This window comes from Panthera onca, chromosome E2 (assembly GCF_046562875.1).
Source record: "Panthera onca isolate mPanOnc1 chromosome E2, mPanOnc1 haplotype 2, whole genome shotgun sequence".
Classification (NCBI taxonomy): domain Eukaryota; kingdom Metazoa; phylum Chordata; class Mammalia; order Carnivora; family Felidae; genus Panthera; species Panthera onca.
In genome coordinates, this window is record NC_138353.1 from 3,754,108 (window position 1) to 3,768,207 (window position 14,100).

The window sequence follows — 14,100 nt, forward strand, 5'->3', positions numbered from 1 at the left end:
ACACACGCCTACTCCTAGCAGCAAGATCGGGCAGGTCATGGACATGGCCATGGGGGTCCTGGTGGATATGAAAAAGTTGTGCTTATGATAGACTCTAGCCTATCAGGTGTGCATTATGTCTAAAAAACCAATGTACATACCTTAATTTAAAAATACTTTATTGCTGGGGCACCTGGGTGGCTCAGTCGGTTAAGCATCTGACTTCGGCTCAGGTCATGATCTCGCGGTTCGTGAGTTCAAGCCCCACATCGGGCTCCGTGCTGACAGCTCGGAGCCTGGAGCCTGCTTTGGTTACTGTCTCTCCCTCTTTCTCTACCCCTCCCCCAGTCGTGCTCTGTCTCTCTCTCTCTCTCTCTCTCTCTCTCTCTCAAAAATAATAAACATTAACAAAATTAAAAATGCTTTGTTGCTAACAAATGTTAACCATCAGCTGAACATATAGCGAGTCATAACCCTTCTGCTGACGGAGGGTCTTGCCTCCATGTTGGTGGCTGCTGACTGGTCAGGGTGGTGGTTGCTGGAGACAGGGTGGCTGTGCCAATCTCTTCAAGATGACAACAGGGAAGTTTTCCACAACAGTTGACTCTTCCTGTCACAGTTTCTCTGTAGCAGGTTTCATACTATTTTACCCACAGTAGACTTCTTCCGAAATGGGAGTCCATTCTTTCAAATCCCGCTGCTTTACTAAGTTTGCGTGAGGTTCTAAATCCTTTGTTGTCATTTCTACAGTATTCACAGCGTCTTCTCCAGGAGTCAGTTCCATCTGAGGAAACCGCTTTCTTTGCTCATCCTTCAGGAGTGAGTCCTCATCCATTAAAGTTTTGTCACGAGAGCATAGCAATGTAATCTCTTCTTCAGGCTCCACTTCTAATTGAGCTTCTCTTGCTGTTTCCACCACATCTGCAGTTGTGTCCTCCACCGAAGTCTTGAACCCCTCAACGTCACCCGTGAGGGTCGTAATCAACTTCTTCCAAACTCCTGTTGATGTGGATATGTTGACCTCTTCCCATGAATCACGAATGTCCCTTGTGGCATCTAGAATGCTGAGTCTTTTCCAGAAGGTTTTCAACTGACTTCGCCCAGATCCATCAGAGGAATCACTGTCTATGGCAGCTATATGCTTACGAAATGTATGTCTTTATTGCTAAGACTTGAAAGTTGAAATTACTCCTTGATCCACGGGCGGCAGGATGCGTGCTGTGTCTGCAGGCATGAAAAACAGCGTTCCTCTCATTGTGCATCCCCACCAGAGCTCTTGGGTGACCGGGTACATTGTCAGGGAACAGTCATATTTTAAAGGATTTTTTTTTCCCTGAGCGGTAGGTCTCCACAGTGGGCTTAAAATATTCAGTAACCCCATTGTAGAGAGATGTGCTGTCATCCAGGCTTTGCTGCTCTGTTTATGGAGCAACATTCTTAAGGGCTCTGGGATTTTCAGAGTGGTCACTGAGCTCTGACTTCCACTTAAAGTCAGCAGCTGCGTTAGCCCCTAACAGGAGTTGGGCTGTCCTCCGAAGCTTTGAAGCCAGGCCTTGACTTGCCCTGTCTGGCGATGAGAGTCCTATGTGGCATCTTCTTCCAGTAGGAGGCTGTTTCGTCTACACTGGAAATCTGTTGTTTGGTGTAACCACCTTCACAAGTGATCTCAGCGAGCTCTGGAGAACCTGTTGCAGCTTCTCCATCAGCACTTGCTGCCTCACCTTGCACCTGACGTTATGGAGAGGCCTTCTTTCCTTCAGTCTCCTGAAGCACCTCTGCCAGCTTCAGACTGGTCTTCTGCCGCCTCCCCCACCTCTCTCAGCATCCACAGCATTGAAGGGAGTCAGGGCCTTGCTCTGGAGTAGCACTTCCAACATCCTTCACGAATTTCTCCTTTGCGTTTACAGCGGGGCTGTCTGGCAGCACAGGCCTAGCTTCTGGCCGTCTTGGCCTTTGACCTGCCTTCCCCATTGAGCTTAAGCACTTCTCGTCTCTTCTAATTTAAAGGGGGAGACGTATGACTCTTCCTCTCACTTGGACACTTGGAGCCACTGTAGGGCTATTAATGGGCCCTATCTCACCACTGTTGTGTCTTTGGGAACAGGGAGGCCCACGGAGAGGAAGAGAGATGGGGAACGGCTGGCCAGTGGAGCAGTTGGAACACACACAACATTTATTAAGTTTTCCCTCTTATGAGGGTGTGGTTCGTGGCACCCCAAAACAATGACAATGGGAACCTCAAAGATCACTGCTCACCCATCACCATCACAAATATAATAACCATGATAAAGCTTGAAATACTGGGATAATTACCAAAATGTGACCCAGAGACACGAAGTGAGCAAATGCTGTTGGGAAAATGGCAGCAGTATATCTGCTTGACGCAGGGTTGCCCAAACCTTCAGTCTGTAGAAAACTCAGAGCGCCATGTGTGGAGCGCCATGAAGGGAGAGTGCCTGTCTTTCCTCCAGCCCCTTCCCGTCTGGAGAAACGCCATTCACGCCAGTGGTGCACTGATCACCATTAGAAGTATGCATGCATTGACGTACTTAGTCTCCACATGCGTTGACGTACTTGGTCCCCACATGCGTTGATGTATTTAGTCCCCACATACATTCACGTACTTAGTCCCCACAGGTATTCACGTACTTAGTCTCCAGCACTGCTTCAGGAGACCCGCCAGGAAAGCTGCCCTCCCTCATGACAAGGAGTCACTAGTACAGTCATTAGACCTGTTGTGCAGAGGCAGATCTGAGGCACCAAGCTTGCCCAAGATTACACGATGTGGAAACCAGCAAAGACCAGGCAAAGGAGAAGAAACAATGGCCACTGTGGCCAAAACACAAAGGCAGGCGGAGGAGTGAGAAATCTCAAAGTGCAGACCGAGGAAAGCAGGTGCCCCCTGCCCGGAGCCTGTGGGCCCAGGGGAGCTGAGGCAGGCTCACTGCAAGTCGCTGTCCTACCTTAGTGGTTAGGGGAGCATATTTGCCTGTCTCTTGTCGGTCCTAAATTAGAGTCAGGGACACAGATTAGGGAAGCTGGTGGTCACTCCTCAGGCCCTGGCTATTTTGGAGCGATTGTTACAGGGTTATCGTCTGGCTTCCTGCACGGCTACTAGAGCTTGCAGGCAGGCCTTCTGGGCAGGTGGCCACAGGCTGTGGGTCAGAATTCTATCTCATGTATGGTCTGGCCATCCGTTTGCCGTGCAGTCTCTCAACAAAGGAGGTCAGGCCAAGGCTGGAGCTGAGACGGTCCGGCCCTATGCTCCCAGCGGGCAGTGCCCCCTCCTCTGAGAGGTGGCTCCACTCTAGCCAGACCCTTGGACGAAAGTCCTGCAACCCCTTGCTCGCTAAAATCCCCTGGACAAGTTTTACAACCATTCCCTGCCTCAGCTTCCTCCCCTGTGAAATGGGGGTGTTGGCGGGGCCTACCTCATGGGGTCGCGGTGAGGACTGATGAGACAGTCCACACAGAGTGCTGAGGGCAATGGCCGCGCAAGGAAAGCACTGTCAGCATCATTGTTGTTACCCTCACCATGTATTGCTGTCTTTCAGGCTCCCTTGTTCATTTTTACTTTCTTGTTTAAAGAGTAGCTCCCAGACGAAAAAGCTGTAGGAGGGCAGAGGCCTCATCTTTCCTAGTGATCAGTGTCTTAGGAGAGGCTCAACTATAGTTAATAGTCACTAAATTGTTAAATGTATGAATAACGGGGGTGCCTGGGTGGTTCAGTCGGTCCAGCATCTGGCTCTTGGCTCAGGTCATGACCTTGTGTTTTGTGGGATCGGGCCGCACATTGGGCTTCCCACTGGCAGTGAGAAGCCGGCTTGGAATTTGAGATTCTCCCTCTCCCTCTCTCTCTGCCCGTCCCCTGCTTGCACGTGCTCTCTCTCTCTCTCTCTCAAAATAAATAAAATAAAGTTAAATAAATAATTTAAAAACGTTAACTTAAAAAAAGTTAAATATATGAATAACTCTATGTATGCGTCATCAATGATTGACGTTTCTCACAACCCCCTCCTCCAGTTCACTAATTTGCTAGAGCGGCTCACAGAACTCAGAGGAACATGTTACTTACCCGATCACTGTTTCATTACAGAAGAATGTAATGTAATGGAGACGCGTCGGCCAGGTGTGAGGATAGGACGTGGGGCCTCCGTGCACCCTCCAGGTACGCCGCTCTCTCGGAACCTCTCCGATCCCATCCTTTGGCATTTTTATGGTGGCTTCATTACATGGGCACGATTAATTAAATTGCTGGCAATTTGTGAGCAACCCAACTTTCAGCCACTCTCTCTTCCCTGGAGGCCACTTCATCAATATAAACCCAGGTGTGGTTGAAAGGGCTGTGTTAGAAATATCAAGACACCTTTGTTGCTCTTAAGAAACTGCAAGGGTTTTAGGGGGACTGTGCCAGGAATGGGGCTGAAGACCAAATGTGTATTTCTCATTATAAATCACACCAGTGATCATGGTGAGGCAAATAAATCAAGAAAGAAGGGGCATACAGGAGGGGTGTTCAATTTTCGGGTCAGGTTACCATGGAAGGCCTGAGAAGGTGACATGGAAGGAAAGGCCAGCGGGCAGTGGGGGACAAGACCATGTGGCTACCAGAGGAAGAGCATCCCCGGTAGAGTCATGGGAGCCCGCGTGGACGGAGCAGCATAAGCAAGGAGGGGGGCACGGATGGGGACGGAGAACGTGCACCGTAGGGCCTTTGCTTTGACTTTGCGATGGAAATTACTGGAGAGTTCTAAAGGGGAGGGACACATCAGACCCACCTATTGACCCAATTACACCAGCCGCCAGCCATACTGTTGAAAACTGATGACAGGGGCTCCTGGGTGGCTCAGTCGGTTGAGCGTCCGACTTCAGCTCAGGTCACGATCTCGCGGTCCGTGAGTGTGAGCCCCACGTCGGGCTCTGGGCTGATGGCTCAGAGCCTGGAGCCTGCTTCCGATTCTGTGTCTCCCTCTCTCTCTGCCCCTCCCCCGTTCATGCTCTGTCTCTCTCTGTCTCAAAAATGAATAAACGTTAAAAAAAAAAAAAAAAAAGAAAACCCATGACAGAGGGGCAAGGGTGGAGTCCAGGGAGAGGAGTCAGGAAGCCACTACAGTCATCCACGTGCGTAATGTCGTTGCCTTTGCCAACGTGTTGGCCGTGAAGGTGAAGTGGTCAGATCGGGTCTACAGCGTTTGGAAGGTAGCACCTATAGAGGTTTTTCTTAGACCAGTTTTAGGTTCGAAGCAAAGGTACAGAGGAGTGTGCCCCCTGCCCCCACTCATGCACAGCCTGCCTCTCCCATCCTCAACATCCCCTGCCAGAGGGTACATTTGTTACCACCGATGAGCCCACACAACACGTCATTAGCACCGAGGCCGTAAACATCAGGGGTCACTCGTGGTGCTGTGCCTTCTGTGGGTTTGGACAGATAATGATATATATCCAACGTTTTGGTCTCACAGAGTAGTTTCACGGGCCTAAAACTTCTCTTTGCTTCCCCTGTTCATCCCTCCTCCCCAACCCATCAGCCACTCATCTTTTCAGTCGCCAGTTTTGTCTTCTCCACAAAGTCATACAGTTGGAATCGTATGGCATGCAGCCTTTTCAGACTGGCTTCTCTCACTTAGGAGTGTGCATTTAAGGGTCCTCCATGGGAGCGCCTTGGGGGGCTCAGTCACTTAAGCCTCCGACTCTTGATTTCAGCTCAGGTCGTGATCTCACAGTTTGTGAGCTCGCTGAGAGCACAGAGCCTGCTTTGGGTCTCTTTCCGTCTCTTTCTCCCTCTCCCAAAATAAATAAACTTAAAAAAAAAAAAAAAAGGATCCTCTATGTATTTTTGTGGCTTGACATTTCGACTCTCTTTAGCACTGAATAGCATTCCATCATCTGGAAGGACCACAGTGTATTTTTCATTCATCTACAAAGGACCTTGGTTGCGCCCGAGTGTCGGCAGTTGTGAATAACGCCGCACTAAGAACATGCACGTGCAGGTTTTGTGGGGTCATAAATGTCGGACTCCTCTAGGTAAATCCAAGGAGCATCACTGCTGGGGACAGTGGCACCCACTGCGGATGGTGAGGGTACACTCAAGTTTTGTGAAAACTCTCCACGCCATCCTCCCAAGTGGCTGTGCCACCCTGTTCCCTACCAGCCAGCCGTGAACCAGAGGTCCTGGCGCTCCACGCCTCGTCAGCACTCGGTGGTGTCGCTGTTCTGGATTTCCGCCCTTCACACAGGCATGTAGCGGTATCTCATTGTTGCTTGACTCTGCACGGCTCAGATGGCACAGGGCGTGGGGCACCTTCTCACGCGCTTGCTTGCCAGCTGCGGGACGCCTTCAGTGAGGTGTCCGTTAGGGCCTCCGGTTGATTTGTTTTTTGGGCAGATTGTTTCTCATTGTTGACTTGTAAGAGCTACAAAATATTTTGGACAGGACTTTCTCCGTTTTGCATTGTAATGAAGTCCAGCTTATCAATTCTTTCATCGGGCACACCTTTGGTGTTGTTTCTGGAATATCACTGCCACACCCACGGTCGTCTACGTTTTCTCATTACCTCCCACAAGTGGTCTAGCTTTGCATTTTATATTGAGGTCTATGATCTATTTTGAGTTAATGTCTGTAAAGGGTATGAGGTCCATATCTGGATTTTTTGTTTGGTTTTTGCATGTGGATGTCCTTACAAATTTTGTTTAAGCAAGCTCTAGGCCCAACATGGGGCTCAAACTCACGACCCTGAGATCAAGAGTCTGCCGAATGGGCCAGCCAGGCATCCACATGTTTTTTAGTGAGGAATTTTTGAGAGAAGACATAGGTACTGAGTACTGAGTCAACTAAGTACTTTGTTGGAGAGAAGAGACAGCCTGGAGAAGATATTTACAAGCCAGTTAGCAAAGAGGCACAAAGAAAGCGTTAACCAGGCTGGGGTTAGTGTCCTGTTTTAAATTAATCTAAGATTACTGGCAGTTGTGGTTCTAGCAAATGTGTTTACTGTGAAGGGTAGGAGAGAAAGAAGAAATTGGGGGCACAGACTGAGAAACTAGAGAAACAGACTTTCAGCCCCAGAATCATTAACCATGTGACTAGACTTCAGTAACGAAATCTATTTGACAAAACTATACATTTAAAATATACCTAGGGGCACCCGGGGTGGCTCAGTCGGCTGAGTGACCGACTTCGGCTCAGGTCATGATCTCACGGTCCATGAGTTCGAGCCCCGTGTCGGGCTCTGTGCTGACAGCTCAGAACCTGGAGCCTGCTTCAAATTCTGTGCCTCCCTCTCTCTCTGCCCCAACCCACTTGCATTCTGTCTCTGTCTGTCTCAAAAATAAAGATTAAAAACAAAAATTTTTTTAATAAAAAAAATAAAAAAGAATTTGGGAGCACCTGGGTGGCTTAGTCAGTTGGGCATCTGACTCTTGAATTTGGCTCAACTCATGGTCCCAGGGTCGTGGAGTCAAGCCCCACGTCAGGCTCTGCGCCAAGTGTGGAGCCTGCTTAGGATTCTCTGTATCTTTCTGCTTCTCCTCCCCCAACAATTGCACACACACTCTCTCTAAAATTAGAAGAAAACAGGCACCTGGGTGGCTCAGTTGGTTAAGTGTCCAGCTTCGACTCAGGTCACGATCTCGCGGTTTGTGAGTTCAAGCCCCATGTCTGGCTCTGTGCTGACGACTCGGAGCCTGCTTCAGATTCTATGTCTCCCCTTCTCTCTGTCCCTCCCACGCTCATGCTCTGTCTCTGTTTCTCAATAATAAATAAACGTTAAAATTAAGGGAAAAAAAGAGGGGGGAGTCCCTGAGTGGCTCAGTGGGTTAAACATCCGACTCCAGCTCAGACCATGATCTCATGGCTTCTGGGTTTGAACCCCACCTTGGGCTCTGTACTGACAGCTCAGAACCTGGAGCTGTTTCGGATTCTGTGTCTCCCTCTCTCTCTGCCCCTCCCTGGCTCGCGATCTGTCTGTCTCTCTTAAAAATATTTAAAATTTTTTTTTTAAAAATTAAAAAAAAAAAGTATAGGTGTAGGGTAAAAATAATTCTAAAAATAATTCTATACACCTGAATAAACACCACCCAGGTCAAGAAAAAGACCACCTCCAGCATTCCCCAAGCCTCAAGTGCCCTTCTGGACACTCCCCTTCCCTCCCCTAACTCCTGTCATGAAATTGCGAACTCACGTCCTTCTTTTCTGCAGGTGTATAGGCATTATTTAATTTATGCCTTTGTACGCATCTGAAATGTTCCGTGACAATCTTTTCAAAAGGAGGTTCAGTGCGGTGGACAGAGTTCAGACTCTGCAATCAGCAGGACCAAGTTTTAAATGTCAGCCTGCTGGATACCTCCTAGATGTGTGACCTCCTTCAGGCCTTTCCCTTGCCGGCTTAAACAAATGCAAAGGCCCACGCTTCCCAGGATTGCCGTCGGGATTGAAATCACAGACTCCATGTTTATTCAACAAGTTTACTGGGACCTGTTGGGACCTGTGCCCGGTAGAAAACAGACATGAATCAAACCTAGTCTTCACCCTCAAGAAGCTCACAGTTTGGAAACAGGTAACTACAAAAACATCGCAGCCAATAAGTGCTTTGAAACAGGGAGGGAAGTAAGAAGGTGTAGTGTTTATAAATCCGGACTCAAAACTTAACCGCAGAGAGAGGGAGGAGGGTGTCGAGGCCTCCCGTGCAGATGTGAGCATGGGACCATCTAGAAAGGCTCTTTCCACAGATGCAGCCACGTTCCCCTAGGTCTCTGGAGTTCACTGCAGGCTGGCCCACTGCAGGGAGGTGTAGACCACCTTACCGTCAGGCTGAGGAGAACACAGGAGCAGCGTCTTTTTGACGCTGGTTCCCAGGCGGCCGGCAGAAACCAGGTCCTGGAGTGGAATGGGGTCCCCAGGAGCCCAGCACTGAGCAATGTAATGGGCGTGGAAACGAAGTGGGTCACCTGGGTGAGAGAGAGAGACATGTGGCAATTTCCAGGGGCAGAGGGCCGGAAGACGCTGGAATGTCCATAGGTAGGACATGGGAACCATCTTGTAATCACTATGAATATTTAAAAATAGCTATTCTTGGACCCAGCAATTCCACTCGTGGAATTTTTTTCTTACAAGGATAGCACCCCTAAAATGCCGAATAAAGCTCTTCGCCCTGTTATCATTTACAACCGCTAAGAAACAGAAACAACCAAGCCGCAGACTTGTTATATTCAGGGTCTCTCAGTAAGACTGGATAGCATACAGCCTTTAAAATCGAAACGGTGTACCAACTTGGAAAAGCCAATGATACAGTGGGACAGGGGCAGGAAGCTGCCACACACCAACAGCATAATCGTCCTTAAACGACAAACCGAACAAGTAACTGAATGTGTCACTGTCGTGACGTAAGAACCAGGACCACAAAGTCAGGGAAAGCCGTGAGGAACACACAGGACATCACATCAATGTCCAGGGACAAGTGACTCCAAGAGACTAAAAGAAAAAAAGAATTTACAACGGGACAGAGGAATGAATAGATGGGATAACGGAGTTAATACAGCAAAGGGCCACACAGTAAATATTGTTTTGTGGGTCATGTTACAAGTACACACCTCACTCCTGTAGCACAGCAGAAGCCACAGACCATACGTAAATAAACGCATCGGCCTGCGTCCCAGTAACTTTCTCTTTAAAAACTGGTGGGCCGCATTTGATGGGGGCTGCAGTGTGCCCCTGGATTAGATAAATGTGATTGAGCAGAGTAGGAACCAGTGGGGCACGACGCAGAAGATTAAGTGGTAGGTAATGGAAGTCTCCAAGAGCAAGGCTACGAGACATCCCATCTGACAGGGGAGTGTCATGGCAACAGGAAAACAAGGCCCAGGCTGGCAGCTGGGCCTCCAGCAAGAACCCAGCCAGGAGCCAGGCATCTCTCTGGCTGGTATGACACCTGCTGAGAAGGAAGCATCAAAGACTTGAGAAGTTACCTCAAAACTGTTCTTAGAGGCTTACTGTCTTTACAGTTCAGGAGGATTTACTGTTAGAAATATTTAAGGGGCGCCTCGGTGGCTCAGTTGGGCAAACATCCAACTTCGGCTCAGGTCACGGTCTCGCGGTTCGTGGGTTTGAGCCCCACGTCAGGCTCTGTGCTCAGAGCCTGGAGCCTGCTTCAGATTCTGTGTGTCTCCCTCTACCCCTCATCTGCTCGCGCTCTGTCTCTCTCAAGATAAATAAATGTTTAAATATATTTAAGGGATCCAGACCTTGACTATTAATCTTCAGGGAACAAGGATTCCACGTATATTTCATACACTGAGTATGTATCATTTTAGAAATATTGATCCACTAGAGCTAACAGGCCAGTCTTGTGATTCAGTTTCAAATGTGTGATTGAGTTATTGGTGGAGTCAAACTTTTTTTAACCTGAAATTTTGTAAGTGTATTAACAGCATTAGAACATATAAACTTAAAAAGCACCCCATTTGTAGTTTTTTAGACCTGAATTAGCGGCAAGTTCTATAACCAGGAAAACCATTTTCCTTAAAAAGGAAAATATATTAAAATTTAAAATGCAGCTTATCACATTGAAAATTACTTAACTCCTTTTACAAGTGGGATCAAACTTAGACTAAGAGTCCCCTTAAAATCTGCTAGACTGAAAAGATTTATAAATTGAACTGGAAGCTTCAAAAAGAACTGGGTCTTAGCATTCATATGATTAGTAAACTGACTATTCATTTTCAAAACCAAAATAATCTCTTACATGCGGGAGTCACACACACACACACACACACACACACACACACACACAGCAGCAGCAGCAGCAGCAAAGTAATCAAAGTGTGGTTATCTGCAGAGCACAGGGCAGGCACACTGTCCTGGGTTCCTAAGCCAGTCCCTTAGTTACCTGTTCATTCTCAGAAGAGACGCAGGCCCTCGCCTCACCTCAGACACCCCAGTCGGTCTCCAGTGAACAGCTAAGACCTGACTACTTACCAGGTGCTTCTATCTTTCTACATTCTCAGGAGGAACAAAGAGGTTGATTTTCCTGCAGACTTATTTTTCTTAACCTTTCAGTTACACAATAAAGGCACTCTTACTACAAATTCAAAAATTAACTGATACAGCAAAAGGCTCCTGTTCCTACACCTGATGCAAATTCCCTCCCAGAGGAAACCACTGTACTTGGGCTGGAGTCCGTGTTTGCACACCTTTTTCCACTTGTTTGATAGGATTCTCTTCCTCTACTCACACCGTTTTATCTTAAGTTCTGTCCACATTCTTTCACTGGAGCCGTAATTTTTAATGCTACTTAAATAACGTGCATAAGACTGCACGGTAACATAAAATATAGAGTATTTTACCATACACGTTTTTGACAAGTGGTTCTTTTTCTCCCCCTTTGGTCATCTTTTCATAAATGCACATGGACCTACGTTACTCTGACGACTAGCACCAGTGTTTAACTGCTAACCCATTCATAATCATTCTGGGGGCGCCTGGGTGGCTCAGTCGGTTGAGCGTCCAACTTCAGCTCAGGTCATGATCTCGAGGTTCGTGGGTTCCAGCCCCACGTCGAGCTCTGTACTGACAGCTCAGAGCCTGGAGCCTGCTTCAGACTCAGTTTCTCCGTCTCTGCCCCGCCCCCGCTTGCACGCTGTCTCTCAAAAATGAACATTAAAAACAATTTTTTTTAATTCTGCTTGTTTTCTAATATTTCACTACTTTAAAGGATCCTGTGATGATGATTTCTTGTATGTTCTGTGCACATATCTAAGTGTCTCTAAGTGAAATTTGGGGGTCAAAGTAAGTGCTTAATGAAATTTACTAAACTGCCCTCCAAATGAGCTTGGGTTCCCAAGTGTCTCCTGTCCTTCCACGGGTTTCAGACGCTGAGAAAAGGCAAAAAGGAAACATGCGGACTGTGGAGGGGTTGTGAAAAAGGGGGCCACAACTGGAGGTCCCCACCCAAACTCACCAGGATAGACCAGGAAGTCACCCCCAAACTTGCCAGCAGCACTGAGGAAGAAGCCTCGCTCCCACAGGTCTCTGTAGATGCTGTAGCGAAGTTCATGGAGAGGACGGCCAGCATGGGGCCAGTCTTTGGACTGGACGCGCCAATCCAGGGGTCTAGCCTTGATGGGTCGGGGCCTAGCAGTGGCCAACTGGACCAGCAGGGCGGACCTGGGCAAGGGGGCCACCCCATCTGAAGGCCCTGGCTGGGGAGAAGAGGAACCTGGGGGAGGTGAATCCAAGAGAACTGGGTGAATTCAAGGACGACGTCTTTTCATCCTCCAGGGAGTCCCAGGCCGGGGTTCCAGCCAGGATTCCCAAAAGACCTCTCCCTCCCTTCCCCTGGTCCCTGGACTCCAAGTCTCAGCCTCACCTGCTTCCTCGTGCTCTCCAGAAGCCTGGCTGGCACTGGCCTCATTCTCCGCGGGAGCTTGGTTCCCACCCGCCTCCTGGCTCCCACCGGCCTCCTGGCTCCCGCTGCTCCCTGATTCCTGTTCCAGCCTCTGCTTCTTCGCAGCCTGGCCCTCTGCAATCTTCTCTAGGAGCTCCTGACGACGAGTCTCACGGGCCTCGGCTGCCAGGGCGCTTTGCTCCTGGAAGTCTTGCTCTTGCTGGCGTTTGAACGATGCCAGAGCCTGACAAGTAAATCAGCGAGAATCCCAGGATCCAAGTATATCCCGCTTTAGAAAGCCAGGTATCCTGACCCCCTGACCCCTCCCAACCTCAAAGCCCGAACTCAGGGATGCCAATCTCTTGCACCCACATTCTTCCAGAATCGAGGACGCCCTGACCCCTCCCACCTTAGGGACCGAACCCGCGGAGTCCAGGTGTCCTGCCTGTACTTCGGCAGGTCCAGGGCGTTCGCGCCCCCGGCCCGCCCCTTACCAGGCTGTGTTGGCGTGGATCCGGGCGCGGGGCGCTGACCAGGGTCACGGCACCGATCTCGGCCAGGAGCCGCGCCTCCTCGGGCATCAGCAGCAGCGGGAGGCCCAGGCGCGAGTTCTGGCGAGGCCCACGGGGCAGGGCGCCCACCGTGCGGCCCCCCACTCCCAGACGCTCCCGCAGCGCCTGCACCGCTTCGGCCCCCCATACCAGGGAGCGGCCGTTCGCCACCTCCACCACCAGCATCCTCCTGCGGGAGCCAGGGGGACACAAAGGTCACCGACTTAGCGCTCCCACCGCTTAGGGGTGGGGAGTGAGGGGGCGGGGGTTCAGCGATGACCCGCCCCTGAGCCTCGGGGGTGGGGCCTCGTCAAGGCAGCCTTTGCCACCTGCTGAGTCTCCAGGCCGAGCCCCGCCCCCTCAGCGATCCCGCCAGGCCCCGGGGCCGCCGAGACAAGACCCCGCCCTCCGCCGAGTCGCTGGGGCCCCCAGGACCCCGTGGTCGGCGTGCCGGCCATCTCGCCTTCAGGCTCCGAGACAAGCCTCCGCTAGTGCAGGGCCACGCCCCCTTCGGGTGGCTCGGAACTCGGGCCCGCCCCCTTCCGAAGCCCCGAGGCGCGGCCTCCGGGCCTCCTCGCACCGGGTCTGACGCCCACGGCAGAAGGCCCGCCCCCGCCCGGCGCCAGATTTCGGGCATTCGGACCGCCTCGACTCGGCCGAACTCGCGGCCCCGCCCCCTCCCGAACGCAGCGGTCCCGCGATCGGGCATCCTCGGCTCCCGTCAACCCCGCGGCCAGGCCCCGCCCCCTCCGGCCTCAAGCACTCCCAGTTGGGGAGTACCCGCCCCACTGAGCGAACCCCGCGGCCGGAAGCCCCTCCCCCTGGGCACCACGGTCCGTTCTCCGTCCGGGCGGGCTCACCCCCTCGTGAGCGCTCCCCTCAGAATGCGGCACCGTCCTCTGACAGAACCAGTTAGTCACCTCGTAAACACCAACTCGCAGTCCCGGCGGAGCCACCCCCTACGTAGCGCGCCACGCGCTGCTTCCTCCACCCCTCCGCATCCCGACCCCCTGCGTCAATTTCGTCACACCGCCACCTCAGCGAAGCGGGAAGTCTGGGATCCGCCCCCAGCGGCGCCGTAGCCCCGCCTTCCTCGTAGAGTGGAACACCTTGGCCCCGCCCTCTCGAAGGGAACGTCCCCGCCGCTAGGGTTCGGCCACTAGAGAAAGTGAGGCTTATTACCCTGGCCCCGC

The 14,100-nt window shown here is 51.0% G+C and overlaps 1 protein-coding gene across 3 annotated transcripts; it reads right to left on the bottom strand.

The window, feature by feature from the left end:
- Positions 1-8,425: 8,425 nt before the first annotated feature.
- On the bottom strand, positions 8,426-13,967 carry TSEN34 (tRNA splicing endonuclease subunit 34). 3 transcript variants are annotated; one of them, XM_060652618.2, is made up of 5 exons: positions 13,944-13,967; positions 12,851-13,097; positions 12,339-12,600; positions 11,931-12,188; positions 8,426-8,922 (listed from the first exon to the last, which is right to left on the bottom strand). In XM_060652618.2, exons 2-5 carry the CDS (start codon positions 13,091-13,093, stop codon positions 8,735-8,737), a joined length of 951 nt encoding a protein of 316 aa, XP_060508601.2. In that variant the 5' UTR covers positions 13,094-13,097; positions 13,944-13,967; the 3' UTR covers positions 8,426-8,734. The 3 variants fall into 3 exon arrangements, with proteins under 3 accessions (XP_060508601.2, XP_060508600.2, XP_060508599.2); XM_060652617.2 differs by lacking the exon at positions 13,944-13,967 and adding an exon at positions 13,828-13,937; XM_060652616.2 differs by lacking the exon at positions 13,944-13,967 and adding an exon at positions 13,768-13,921.
- Positions 13,968-14,100: the final 133 nt, after the last annotated feature.